The 14,073-nt window shown below is 64.8% G+C and overlaps 1 protein-coding gene across 1 annotated transcript; it reads right to left on the bottom strand.

The window, feature by feature from the left end:
- Window positions 1-940: 940 nt before the first annotated feature.
- Window positions 941-9,821, bottom strand: MFSD2A (MFSD2 lysolipid transporter A, lysophospholipid). The gene is made up of 14 exons (XM_088531105.1): window positions 9,735-9,821; window positions 9,454-9,576; window positions 8,564-8,688; window positions 5,577-5,700; window positions 5,360-5,438; window positions 5,046-5,218; window positions 4,840-4,930; window positions 3,974-4,095; window positions 3,609-3,692; window positions 2,690-2,773; window positions 2,269-2,381; window positions 1,945-2,088; window positions 1,402-1,578; window positions 941-1,056 (listed from the first exon to the last, which is right to left on the bottom strand). Exons 1-14 carry the CDS (start codon window positions 9,819-9,821, stop codon window positions 999-1,001), a joined length of 1,584 nt encoding a protein of 527 aa, XP_088387231.1. The 3' UTR covers window positions 941-998.
- Between the last annotated feature and the right edge of the window lie 4,252 nt (window positions 9,822-14,073).

The following is a 14,073-nucleotide window of genomic DNA, read 5'->3' as shown; positions in this document are numbered from 1 at the left end:
ATCCCCAGCCTCCATGAGAGCCCTTGCAAAGATTAGCTCTTGCAAGGGAGATAGCGCCAAGTGTCACACGCATCCTGCATTCCCTCTCCCTCTGCTCCCCAGCTGCCTCTCCTGTTTCCAGTGCTGGTCTCAGCCTCGTCACCAGCACTTTCATTTCATTCCTCCCTCCACCGCCCTCCCTTCTTGAAAGGGAGGAAATAATAGAGCCTTTGTTGGGCTGCCGCGGCGCAGGGAGCCGCACGGGGCGAGGGGCTGCCGCCGCCTGCCTGGATTACGGCATTCCAGCACCTTCGGCTTGCGGGAAGTCAGGCCCACGGCGTGTGGAGGGACCCTGGCTCCGGTGTGCCGACATCCCCCGGGAAACAGCGAGACAAAGAAACTCCCCACACCAGCTCTGCTGACTTTATGTAAATTAATATTAATAGGTCCTCGAGTTTGGTTTCTGTACAGACATATACAAATAAGAAACAGCTTCATATTTACATTAAGTTAATCGATGAGGCGCTATAAAAACAGGACAGCTTTCTAAATTAGTGTCTTCTGTGCAGACAGCAGAGGTTAGCTCACGTCCTCGGCGCGTTCGCATTGACAGTGTAACGTACACTAACCTTTATCCCCTGTCCCGCAGGTGAGCCACGAGGCAGCGCGGCACAGGCCGGCCCACGCGGGCAGCGGGCACAAGCGTCACGAGCAAAAGGATCCCACGTCTGGGCTTTGCTGCTCTCCGGGGCCTGGCAGGGAGTAGTTTTTTCTCTCTCGTGAGGCACACGAGTACCGCAGACAGGGTCAATTCGTGTAATGTACACTACCAGCGCTCTGTGGATCCCATGGAAGGCACGAGACCAGCACAGATCTCGTGTTGGAGGCGATGGTGGGTGCTCTGGATGGCTCCTCTGGGCGCTCCTCGGCCGTGCGTGCCCACAGCAGCACGAGGCTGCTCCAGCTCCGGTCGGCTCCTTGGAAAAGCCCCAGGTGTAAACGGAGGGACCCACCTGGGGTCACACGATCCTGGCGAGTTCTGTGTTTTCCGACTCAGAGCTGCTGTTGCTCTCCTCCCTAGGGGCAAAGGAGGAAGCATAAAACCAACCTTTCCCCTGCATCTGGCTCCACAGCCAAGAGGGAATTTCTGCCTTTGAGCCTCAGGAGAGTGTTGCCACCTTGCTCGGTCCTTGCACGTGTTCCCTGACCTCAGGGCAGGTTCCCCGCTGTCACCTCATACCTCACGCCATTATTTCTGAAGACAGGATTGGGAAAGGGAGCCTCTCCACCTGCCTGCCTCCCACAGGTCCTTGCAGGTCCCTGCACACACCGGGCTGTGCTCCAACCAGCCCAGGGCTGATCCTGCCCCATGCACCTGCTCGTGCTCCGCACTTTGCGGCTCCCTGGCACAGCGATGCTCACCTTAAGTCCTGCAGAGCCTTCTTGTTCTTCCTCCGCTTCTCCTCATCGATGGGGTAGAGCTTGAACAGGAGCAGGCCCAGCAGGATCAGCACCACGGGCACAGCCGACACCAGCATCTTCAGGGTGAAATTCACCTTGCTGGGCTGGGAACAGCCCCGGGTCTGGTACCCTGCGAAGCTACGGACAGAGAAGAGCCTTCAAGGAAGGGCAGTACCAACCAGCACCTCCTGCCCCACATTGCAGGAGCTCTCCTGGGGAAGGAGCACTCGCTATAGGACAGGGCTTTGCCTCCAAGGTGCCCTAAGCCACAGCAGCATCACAGTTTCTAGCCCAGAGCTGCAAAGCAGCAAGATCTGGTACCTCAGTGATGCCCATGCCCTGAACATGAGGAAGGCACCTTGCATGGTCTAAGGACAGGCAAGTTTGTACAAGCAGTGTTTTCCCCTTGGGAAAAGGTTGTAGGTTTAGAGCAGAGGAAAACAAAGTCTCCTGGATGCAGAGGCATAGACTGGCTTGGCTCCTGCATTCCTGGCAAGGACTCACTCTAAACTGAGCGTGGAGATGCCCAGGGAGACCCCAGAGGCGAACTTGGTGAAGAAGACGTAGAAGGAGAAGAAGATGGCTTCATGGCCACGGGAGTCGGGGTGCTGCAGCTTGAAGTCGTCTATGACATCCGGGAGCATGGACCTGCACGGAGACGGGGAAGGTGAACGTGTGGACCAAGCCCATGCAGCAGCATATCCTCCTGCCTCTCCTGGAGGATTTACCACCCAGGTGCCCACCTTAGGCTGAAACATGGCAAAAAGGCCTCACAAGGACTCCAGGCTGAGCCAAGAGGTGCAGGTGACATGGGGACCTTGCACTCACCAGGGCAGGAGGAAGGCAGCTGCGACGCTGATGCCAGCTGCAACGGCCACGATGTAGGTGACGATGAGGTTACTGTCCAGGACAACCACCATGATGAGGAAGGGGATGGCAGACTGCAAAGGGGACAGAAGCCACCGTTAGTCTGAGCAGTGCCGAGTCGGACACCCCGGCCCTTCCCCATTCCCTCCCACTCTCGCCGGCGCTCAGGAAGGTGCCGGCTTCCTCCCGGAGCCCCCAGGAGCCATTTCCAGGATGGGGGACGCCGCTTCCTCTGCGGCCACGTTTGCAATAGCACAAAAGGCAGGAAGAAGGACAGATGCCAGATCAGCCAGCTCTGGTCCCTCTCTGAGGACACGGATCTGCTTGCCTCGTGCAGGAAGCCATCCTGCCGCGCGCCTTCCTCCCAAGAGGACCCACTCACCGAGATGCCCACGTAGACCGCAGTCTTCTTCCCAAAGCGGGTGAGAAACCACTGCCAGAGGGGAATGGTCAGGGTGGCAGAGAGCTACGAGGAAGGAAGGGGGTCGCGGTGTTACTCATAGCCAGGGTCTTCCCAGCAGGAATCGCAGCCTCCTCCCCTGCCCTGTGCCATCCTTCCCAGCCCTCCGATTTCCACACGCTCCAGGGCTGGCGCGCGGCCTCGTTGCCTACGCCAGCCTCCCTCATCCCAGCGCTCCCGGGAAGGGAGCTCGGATTGGAGCGGCTCCGTGGAGCCACCTCCTCCCCCGGTGCCGGTGCCTGTCCGGCTGCGCGGGGGCGAATCCTTGTCCCTGCTTCCCAGAGCCAGGAAGGGGCCTGTTGGTGGCACAAACATGCGAACACGGTGCAGGGAGAGCCAGGGGCTGCTCAGCGCCCTCCAGCACCTGGGGGACGGATGGAGCTGTGTGACTATCCCCTCCCTCTGCTCCAATGCAGCAACAGGGGCAGGAGGACAGGAAGGCTGCCCTGTCCCAGGGCGCTCTCCTCCACCCCATCAGGCAGGGTGGAAAGGGAGCTGTTTTACTCCATCCTCCTGGCAATAAACCCTGGCATCCTTTTCTCCGGGGGGGGAAGGGAGATAAGTGGCAGGATTTGGACAAAAGGCCCCCACAGCTCCTGTTCTCCCCCCTTCCTTGGCCGCCTTCGCATGGGAACAAAAGCCTCGCTGTTCTCAGCAGCCGGCCAAGGCCCCTGCAGGAGTTTCAGGAGCTCCTTCCCCCATCCCCATCTCCTGGGGCACCTTTGGTCACTGTCCCCACAGCCTCCCTCGCCTCAAGCACCCATCCCGGGGCAGATCCCAGGCTCCCGCATGTCGCTGCAGTGTCATCCCAGTCCCCGTGGTCACAGGAGCCCAGACGCACCATGATGGCCAGGAGGATGTTCTGGAACTCGTTGCGGAAGCCCAACGTGTAGGTGCAGAACAGCGCAAAGTTGCCCTCCAGCAGCTGAGGAAGAGGCAGAGGGCAGGTTAGTGAGGGGAGAGGGACACCCTGGCACACCGGCCCCGACACGGGCACGCTCTGCTTGAGCCCAGAGCCATTCCCCAATGCATCCGCGGGCACGAGGCCGTGCATTCCTCTGCTCCCAGGGCTCCTCCGGCTCTTCAGCCGGGCACCGTGCACGCTGTGGGCTTGCCAGGGTCCCTGCCTGGGCCCCGTGCTGCTCGTAGCCCGGCCATCAAGCACCGCTGTCCCCCCTCGCCCTCCAAGCCCAGCCGTGGCCTTACCATGAAGGCCAGCGAGGTGAAGAGGAAGCCGGTGATGAGCTTGATGTAGGCACCGTGGTTCATCACCAGCTTCAGCCCCCGGAAAAAAGAGACGGGCTCGTCCGACTGCAGCTCCGAGGCCTCTGGGGTGCAGAGCAGAATCAGAGCATCGTCAGAGCAGCAGAAACACCGGCCTGGCCTGCAGCACTGGGTGCCTCCAGAGCACCCACCCCAGGGCCCGGGGTCCCTCTGCCTGACACAGAAGGGGGAGGAAGGGCCTAGGGGATTTGCCTGGCACAAGCAGAGCTGGCCACAAAGCAGAGGAAGGGAAGGACACACTGCTGGACTTTGGACATCACCCTGCATCCCGGGGTGTCCAGGCTGGCACTGGAGACTTTGCCAGCCAGGCCTGGGCTAGATAACGTTTATCTCCGAGAGACCGATAAGGCAGATAAGTCTTTGGGGCTGTGTTTTGCTCAAACTCTCCAGTTGTGTCCTTCCCACAACGCTGCCCTTCTGCAAAGCCTTCCCTGCCCTGCACGCTGCTCCCCAAGGAGCAGGAGGGTTCACGTGCGCTCGTAGCGATGCCCCTGGCAGGTGCCACGGCATTTCCACAGGCCCGAAGTATTTCTGCACATTGCAGGGCTTAATAGCTTGCAATAGCTCAGTCTGGAGACAGATGAAACTATAAAGCAGCCCCAGGGTCTCCTCTCCACCCAAGGAGCCAAGAACATTTCTCTGGAACACGTTCCCTGCTTGTTCTTTCTGCTCTTTACAGACAAATGAATGTCAGTGGTGGAGGACCCGCTTGCCAGAAGACTCAGTCACCCCAAGGGCAGCCCCAGCCCTCCGTCCTCGTGTCCCTGTGGAGCTGGAGCCCAACTCACCTCTCTTCTCCCGCACGCCCAGCGACAGGATCACGGCGCAGAGGATGTACAGGCCTCCAATGACCCCCGCTGCAATCATGTAGGCGTTTTTCTGTGCGAGAGGAGACGGGGAGCAATGAGAGAGGCTGCTCCTCCCTGGAGCCAGCCCTGCCAAGGGGACGAGGAGCCACAGCAGGGAGGACAGAGCGGGGATCCCCTCGGCTCACCGTGTCCGTGAGCGAGCCGGTGTCGTGCGTCATGTTCACCTCCTCCATGGCCACCGAGGAGTTGGTGTCACCAAGGAACACAGGATTCTGGATGCAGGGAGTATCCGCCTTGCCCACGATCTGGCCCTGGATGGCGGTGCCCAGCACAGTGCCCAGCACTTCCACCGTCATACCTGGGCGGAGAAGCCAGCAGGAGTGAGCACGGCCCTCCGAGAGCCGGGAACGCCGCTCCGCAAGGGAAACCCGGCCCAGGATGAGCAGTGGCCATCCAGGAGCCAGGGAGGAAGAGGGGAGAGGCAGAGGAAGGCTCTTACGGTAGGCGGTGGCCGAGTCCCGCTCGCTCTGCTCACTGCTGATGAACATGGTCAGCGCCGAGTAAGGCACGTGGAAGCACTGCAAGGGCACGGGGAGGACAATCAGCCTTGGGACAAGGTGTGACACTGGGGGAAAGGGGGAGCCTGCCCCTTCACGCAGGGAGATGCCCTCTCCATGCCTCCCCCAGCAGCCCTGGACACGCAGAGCCCAACTCACCGTCACCAGCGTCTGGAAGAGGCAGTAGAAGACAAGGTACCACAGCACTTGGCCGCTGGAGATGTCCGGCACAAACCATATCAGGAAGTAGGAGAGGACGGCAAACGGGGTGGAGATGATGATCCTTTGGGAGGACTCAGCGTTAGCCTCGCGGGTGAGGGGGACCCCAGGGGCCCTGCTGGGCTCAGCTGCTCCCGCAGAATCTGCACGTGCGGCCGCCTCGCTGGGCTCCAGGCACCCGATCCCGGAGGCTCCTCGGAGCTGCCCTGGATCCCAGAGGCTCCTCGGAGCTGCCCTGGCTCTCACCCCGCTCCAAGCCCCGGACAAGAGGCGGCTGCCGCTGAGGCTGCTGAGAGCCAGCCAAAGGCGGCAACTTGGGAAGGGGCTCGGAGCTGACTCAGGCATCCAGGGAAAGGGCGTGATCCATGAGAACAGGCCTCCCAGTTTCAAGCGGAGGGATCGATCTGTCCCTGCTTGAGCTTCCAGCCCGGCTCCCTCCCCTGCCCCGGGCAGCAGCACCGCGTGTTCAGCGGGATGCAACCGCCTCCCTGCTCCTGGCAAGGGCCGTGGAGCTGCCGGGCGGCGCAACCTCCTCCTGCCCGGAGCCCTGGGCGGCCTCGAGCCCCGCGCAGCTGCCGGAGCCGCCTCCGTTCTCCTGGCAGCCACGGGCAAAGCGGCGGGCGGGCTCCTTGCTCCACTGCAGCGCGGTGGATGAAGGATGCCAAGTGCCACGGAGGACGATCTGAGGAGATTGCTCAAGCACGGGGGTTTGGTCGTGGCCCTGGCGGGACCGGCTGGCAAGGGCCAAGCAGGGCAGAGATGCCCAGAGCATCTCTGTGCTCCGTGCAGGGCCGCGACAGCCCTTATCCCGCTGCTGGCTGGAGCAGCAGATCACCCGGCACCCGTGAGACCGCGCAGGCTCCGGTGCTGGGGCTGGAGCGATGGGGAAGCGCCTGCCATTCGGGAGGAAATCCCCGTCCTGAAGGGAACGAACCAGGCTGCGCTGGGAGCAGCCCAGGAGACGCATTTTCCTTGGCTTCTCCTTACTGCGCCCCACAAATTCCCACACCGCGGCTGCATCCTGGAATGACGCTGGACACAGCACAGAGCCTCCCGAGGGCCAGGACTTTCCCTCTGGCACCTGCAAGGGAGGTCCAAGCCCTCCCCTTGCAAGACGCGAAGCTCAAGCGTCCAGAGCAGGGAGGGTGCGAGGAAGGGGCCGGCCGGCGCGGGAAGCGGCGCCGCTCCCGGCGCACGAACATTTTTCTGCCCGCGCGTCACTCCGGCGAGGGGGAGGGAAGGGCCGAGCGGGCTCCCAGCCACTGCTCTGGCGCCCGCTTATCGCCGCGCGCACACGCGGAGCCGGGGGGGAAACTTTGAATCAGGCACCGCGGGAACCGCGTCACGGCCCCCGCGGGCGCCGAGGGGCCCCGCGCGCCGCCCCGGTCCCCACCTCCCGGCAGGCCGAGTGACTGCGAGTTACCCCGCGCCGGGCGGCGGCGATTACGAGGCCCGGGGGCGGCCGGCGTGACGCGCGCGCCCGCTTATTGGCCCCGGCGCCGTGGCGTGTTCCTTTGTGCGGCTCGCGCACCCCCTTCCCGCGCGGCGCTTAACCGTTTCCGCACGCTGCCCCGCAGGAAGGTCACAAGCGGCGCTCTGAAGTCACCGCGACTTCAAGGGCAGCCTGGCGGCGGGGGGCAAGGCGTGGGGACAAAGCGGCGTCCCCAGGGCTTGGGACGTGGCCAAGGCACGAGCTGCTGGAGGGGCTCAGCCTCACGGACAAGGGCCTTGTGTACGGGCACCCCGCGGGTGCCAAGGGTTCAGTGCCCACGCGGTGGCCGCCGAGGCCACCCCACAGCTCCCGGCTTTGCAAGCAGGGAAACGGAGGCAGCAGCACCGGCCTCGCTCGCTGCGGGCTCAACACCCCGGTGCAGCTCCCGGGGCTCCCACCCCATCGCTCCGGGATAGCTCAACTCAGCCCAGCCCGGACCCAACTGCCCTCGAGCCACAAATATCAGCCCCGTGGCCTGTCCCCCGCACGGCTCAATGGCCCCAGCTAATTTTAACGAACCGCTTGGAGGAATGTGGCCGCTCCGTCCCCACCCCCTGCGCCGCCGCCGCCAGATTAGAGGTGTTGGGGCCACCGCGGCGGCCCTGTCCCGCACAGCCCGGCCTCTGATCTCGGACCCCAGACCCTGCCGCGTGCGCGGCCGCAACGGGAGCTATTTCAGGCCTTGCAGGGAGCCTGGCTTAAGCACCAGGCAACGCTGCCCTGCGCTATTCCGGGAAAGCCTGGAAGCGGAGGGTATAATCTGCAGGGGAACAACTGCATCCCTCCAATTCCTCCCCTCCGGCGCCTGTCCCTCTGCCACGCTGTGTTTCGGGAAGTCCTTGGGCCCCCGCGACACCCGTTATTTTGGTGTGGGACCTTCCAGCCTCAGCGCCCACAGTCGCCCTCCAAATGGGCCCTTTGGAGCCGCTTTGGGCTCCCCCAGCCCCAGTCCCACCTGCTCCGACCCCCATGGGCACCAGAGCGGTGGCAGCTCCTTGTCCTGCTACAAAGGTGCCCGCGTGACCTCGCTGGCCCCTCTCGCCGTGATGCCACCTGCTCCGCTGGTGGCAGCCACCAGGGACAGGGCTCGGTGCAGGAGCAGAGCCCTGCGGCTGCTCGAGCTCCGGAGCCCGACCCCGGCTTGGCTGGAGCTGCTCCAGCTTCAGCATTCCGCAGGGAAGCCCGGCCCAGCTCGCGCCGGGGCGGCTCCGGGCTCCTTCGAGCAGCCGGCACCGACCCAGGCGCAGCCGTTTGCGGCTCCTTGGGCATCTTGGGCTGCTTGTCACCACGCTGGGAATGTGACTGGGTGAGATGCAGTGGGAACCCGTCCTGCCCTGCCAGCCTCGTGCCACAGGATACCCATGACCGGCTGCCAGCCTGGAATTGCTGTGACGCTTCACGAAGGGACCCTGGGCTGTGGCGCAGAGCCTCTTACCATGGCATCAGGCGGCCAATGCGGGTCCAGGAGGTTTTGCTGATGAAGAAGCCCACCATGGGGTCCGTGACGGCGTCCCATGCTCGCCCCACAAACAGGATGATGGAGGCATAGAAAGGGTCCAGCTGCAAGAGGCAGAACCCGCGTTAGGGCCGGTGAAACCACCGCGATTCCTGGGCTGAGCACCAGGAGCTCCACACCAGTGGGGAGGCCACAGCTGCTCCCCTTTGGGAGCGGGGACAGGGCCCTTGGCCTCTCCTGATCCTTCAGGGGCACCCGGGGGACATGGATGCAATTCCTGTGGCTGCTACAAGGTTGCCTTCCGCCCCACGGTGACTTTTTTTCCTGGAAAACTCGTGTTTGGAGCAAATTTCTCTGAAATATCCCATACAGCCAACAGGGCCAGTCACACTGACCCATGAGCTCTACCAGGATTAGTGGCATGGATCCTGCCATCCCAGGGGATGGACAGCAATGATCCTATTTTATATCCTGGGAAAACCAAGGCACCGAGCGACCACATGACTTTGCACGAGGCCACGGAGTGAAAGCGGCCGTGCTGGGAGCAGCGGGGGGGACGTGGCCGCCAGGAGCCCAGACCTCACATCAAAGCCGCATGGAGACGTGACTCCAGCGTGACCAAAGCCTCTCCATTTCCCGTGGGGAAGCGGCTCCGGGGAAAACCTCACAATTCCCGGGAGCGCCGCAGGGTGCATCGGCCGCGGCAAAGCCGGTGCATTCCTGCCCGCCAAGCAAACACCTGCGGCACCGGAGCCCCGTGCCAGCAGCGCCCGCAGCCCTCGCGGGCAACGCGTCCCCCTCGCCTGGGAGCCTCGCGGTGCCCCGAGGAGCCCCTGGGGACACGGTGACTGTCGCGGCCGGGCCCTTACCTGTGCCACATCGAGCAGGTAGATCTGGAGGAAGAAGCCGAGCGCGCAGCCCGTGGTCTGGTAGGGGGCCCCGCCGACGGCGTAGCAGAGCTTGCTGCACACCGAGAGCTTGGCGCGGCTCTCCTGCGACAGCGACACCCCGTCAGCACCGCCGGTACCGCCGGCGGCCCCGGCCGGGAACCGGCACCGGCACCGGGCGGGAATCGGGGAGCCCCGGCGGCGCGGAAGGGACGGGACGGGAAGGGACGGGGAGCGGGACGCGGGGAGCGGGTCGGTCTCACCTTGCGGCGCCGCGCGGGCGGCAGGAGGCCGGCGGTGGCGGCGGTGGCGGCGGGGGGGCCCCGCTCGGCGCCCCCGCCCCTGGCCATGCCGCTGCGCGCCCCGCCGATGAATGGGCCGCGCCGCGCCGCGCCCGCGCGCTACATGGGGCCGCGCCCCGCCCCTTCCTCCTCCTCCTCCTCCTCCTCCTCCTCCTCCTCCTTCTTCTCCCGCCCCGCTCCGCCGACCCTGCCTTCCTCTGCCCCCCTGCTCTGTCCCAGCCGCTTCTCCCTGTCTCCGCTCCATGCCTTTCCCATCCCTCTGCCTCATACCCTTCCCCATCTTTCTGTCTTTCCGCTCGTCCCCTCCATCCGTTTTCCCGTCTCTCTCCCCACTCTGCTCCCTCTCTTGCCCCATCCTTCCCCTGCTTCTCCAGCTCCAAGCCCCACATCCCTGGTGGCTGAGGAGGAGGGAGAAGCTGCCCGAGCGCCGGGTTTCCCAGCGGAGGGGACGGTGCTGGCAGAGGCTCTGTGACCCGCTGCGTCCCTCGGGCACTGGTTCAGGAGGGCAGCGGGCCGGGTGTAGGGCTGGGGCTGTAACGTGGAGACCCCACCTCGATCTCAACAGCCCCAACATGAGCCAGGATGATTCTGGCACTACAAATTCTTCAAAGTTCCTTAAAATATTTGCAACAGCTGCCTCGGCTTCCCCTCCTCCAGGCAGGAATTTGGAAGGGGCCGGGCACATCCCCCAGCAGCGCCTGCCGGCCGAGCTGCAGCACCTGCTGGATCAGGATCAGGAGCCGCTGCCAGGTGCCCACTTTGCCCTTTTAGCCACTGGCATCGGGTAGTTGCGGCGGCAGCGGCTGTGCAAACCACAGCCAGGCCATTTACTGGAAAGTCTGCAGAGCTCCAGCCCAAAAATGGGCTGCTCCAAAAGGGAAGTGTGACTCCATGCTCCCCCGGGCACCGCGGAAGCGTGGCCTGAAGCAGGATCCTTTGCAGCCGAATGGGTGCCGGGTGCTGGGAGGCCGGTGGCCGGGCAGCTCCAGCGCCTGACGGGCTCCAGTTCTGCTTGCCCAGTCGCCGCCTGCGCTGCCAAGCCCGGCCCCGGTGCGATGCTGCGGCGGTGCCGCTCCAGCAGCCAAGGAAATTCCGAGGCTTTGGGGAACTGAAGCTGCGGGAGCCCCAGGCAGCCGCTGGTGTCACCAGGCCCGCGTCACCCTGGGGCTTCCTGCCCATCCGGGCGCATCAGCGAGTCACCCTGGGCACAGCCGGGAAGGGCACTCTGGGCAAACTCCTCTCCTCCCCATCCGCTCGTCTGCCCGAAGCCTCTGGAGCAAGAGGGAGCGACGAGTGGGCGTCGAGTGGGGCCGGCTCCGCTCCCGGGGCAGATTCGGCAGAGACGATACTGAGCTGGCCCGGCCCGGGCGGAGCTGGGATCAGGTGGCCCTAGGCCAGACATCCCATGCCAAGGTGCCCCACGCACCCCAAGCAGCAGAGAGGTGCAATGAGTTGGGCAGGGCTTAGCACCCCGTGCGGGGTCCCAGGCACCTCAGAGCTCCGCCGATGGGGCTGTGTGTTGGACCCTGTGCTGGAGTGAGCAGCACTAGCAGTTCCCCCTTTGGAGCCAGCCCTGCTCCCTGCTCCCCTGTCCCTCCCTGCAAAGTGGGGATATGCCGGCTGCTCCCATGGAAGCAAAGGCTTTTCAGGGCACCCTGGCACCTTACCGGCTCCGGAGGGACTAGGTAACCTCATCCTTGGGGCTGATGTGTTGGGATTCCTGTGCTATGGCTCTGGCTTTCTTATTCTCTGGAGCTCTTTAGCTCCTGATGGTTTTGGCATTCCTGGTCTTTGAGCAAAGCGCCAAGAAACTGCCTTGGGCAAAAGAGATCTTTAGGGGAGCAACAAGCAGGCCTTAGTGCCGGGGCAGGGAGGCTGCAGGTAGCAGAAGCCTCCATGTGCTCTGTGTTGTGGACAGTGTAGAGGTAGAGAGAGCAGGACGGCACCTTCCGTGTCCTTTGCTGGATTGGGAGGGTTTTCTCCCTGCAATTTGGTGTTGCACCATTTCCCAACGGGGGATGTGGTCCCTTTCTGCAAAGCAGATACTGCGGGGGATCCTCGCAGGGTGGGATGCAGCAGCAAAGGAGCCTCCGGGATCCCGGCTCATCTCCCGCACCTGGGGACGGGGAGGGAGCAGCTCTGCGGGTGATGGATGCAGCAGGGCCCGAGGCAGGGGCTGAGCAATCGTGAGCGCATCCGAAACCCGACGGCCCTGCCCGGCTGGGCGGCGGGGAGGGAAGGGGTGTCAGCAAAGCGCTGCGGGGCAAACGGTGGCGGGAGGCCCTGATCCACCCCGGAGGGACCCAGGGCACCCGGCCAGAGCTGGTGCCACACGTGGGTGCCCTTGGCCCGGCTCCCGGCGGGCTGAGCTTGGAGCCAGCCCTGCCCGCACGGCAGCGCTCTGCGCTGGAGCAGCGAGGCCAGGCCCAGGTGCAGGGGAGGCTCCAGGCATCTCTCGGCCTCTCCCGGCATCCACTGGAGTGCTCGGAGCGGGGACGAGCGCGGTGGCACTGGGAGGCTGGGGACGTTGTGGGGCCCTGCGGGAGGCAGGCAGCCCTTGTGCAAGGGCTCGGCAGCTCCCGTTGCTCTTTCCCAACTTTTTATGGGGAGAAAGGGGATGTCTTGCTGCAGGGCACACGCCAGCCAGCCCCGCGCGCCGGACCCTCCCACGGGACCGCGAGGAGCCTGTCACAAGGACAGGAGCAGGACAGGGCTGTGGGCCGGGTCCCTGGTGGGACGGTTGTTGGTGCAGGCGCAAGGACACAGCAAAGGGGCAGTGACCAAGTGGGGATGCTGCAGGGCATCGTGGCTTCGTTCACAGCCTCCTTGGAAGCCCAGGATTTCCTCTGGGAAGGGCTAGGACCCCTTCCTGGTGGGCTCCAGGGATTATGCTCCTCCTGCTCGGCCCGGTTGGGATTTGGGGGGATGCAGCGCTCCGGGGGAGGCTGCCCGCTGCAGAGAAGCGCTTTTGAGCTGCTGCGCCAAAGTCCGACCATGTTGTCAGGGGGAATCCAAAGGGCACAGTGCCTTGCGGGAAGCCTCATTGCATCACGCCGGAGCCGTGCCAGCTGCTGGCAGAGCCGTGCCCTGCGCCGGAGGACACGGGGAGCCGCTCGTGCCAGCCATGGAGCCCTGTCACCCTCTGCACAGCCGCACGGGCCGGCGAAGTGGGTCACAGCCCAGCGAGGAGCAGGAGGAGGAGGAGGAAGAGGAGGAAGAGGAGGAGGAGGAAGGAGGTGCTGCTGGCCCAGCTAGTGGCTCACCCCCTTGCGCCATCGCCTCGCCCTGGTGCACGGGGCTCGGCCGGGATGTTTGTGCAGCCGGCACAAGCACTCGCCTGGTGCCGTGGGCGGGAGAGGCTCTTGGCTCCTGTTTGTTGAGCGCCTGGAGAGGCCGGGGTGAGAGGTCTGGGGGGGCCAGCACGGCCTCTCCACTCCCCTTCCATGATGCCTCAGGGCCTCCAGCACCTCTTGAAGCCAGACTGTCCCCCCGCAAGCCCCGGGAAACCCTCAGAAGTCCCTAAGGCCACCAGGGTGGGAGGAGATGGCCACGAGCTGCAGGGCTGTGGGAGCCGCTTGCTCAGGTGACGGCGCTGCCCAGGCTGGACCAGGCAGCCTGGAGGCTCCTTCGAGGAGAGGGACAACCCTGGCCTGACCCCGCCATCCTCCGGAGCACCGCAGGGTGCTGGAACCTCCAGGGATCCCTGGCACACGGCTGCTTGGCCCTGCTTCTCCCTCTCGTGGTGAAGGAATCGCAGTGCCGGGCAGGCGGGAGCCGCTTTGCCAGACCAGGCGCCTCAGCCTGGGAGCCCAGCACCCTTTTGTGGCGCTCAGCACCTTCCCGCCGGGCTGTCCCCATTGCGTGGGGCTGGTCAAGCTTTGCAAGCTCGGATGCAGCTCGTAGGAGCAAGGAAATGCTGCGGCTGCCCTTGGAGCACCCCCTAAGGACCTTGGGGACAGCAGCCAGTCGGGGACCCTGCTCCTTGGCCTCCCTCCTGCCGTCTGCTGGTTCCGCAGGGGGAAACTGAGTCACAGCGGCCCCCAAGGTCCTTTGTTTGGGTAGTTGTGCAGGACATGTGGGGCAGCACTGCCCTCCCTGGGGATTCCCGAGGGGAATGCAGTCCGTGCGGGGATTGGGGGTGCGGGGGGCCGTGCCGCGGCTGCGGGGGGGTCCGGCCGGCACGGGGGCCCTGCCGAGCTCTGCAGGGGGGTCCGGACCCGGTGCCGGGAGGTGCCCGGTGCCTCCGCGGCCGCCCGGCCCCAGCTCCAGCAGGTGGCGCCGCCCGCCCGCCCGAGCCGCC

The sequence above is a fragment of the Tinamus guttatus genome, unplaced genomic scaffold (genome assembly GCF_059628265.1).
Source record: "Tinamus guttatus ecotype Peru unplaced genomic scaffold, ASM5962826v1 Tinamus_guttatus_pri_ptg000397l, whole genome shotgun sequence".
In the NCBI taxonomy this organism is placed as follows: domain Eukaryota; kingdom Metazoa; phylum Chordata; class Aves; order Tinamiformes; family Tinamidae; genus Tinamus; species Tinamus guttatus.
The sequence above is the reverse complement of the archived record's forward strand: the minus strand, read 5'-3'. Positions and strand labels throughout refer to the sequence as shown.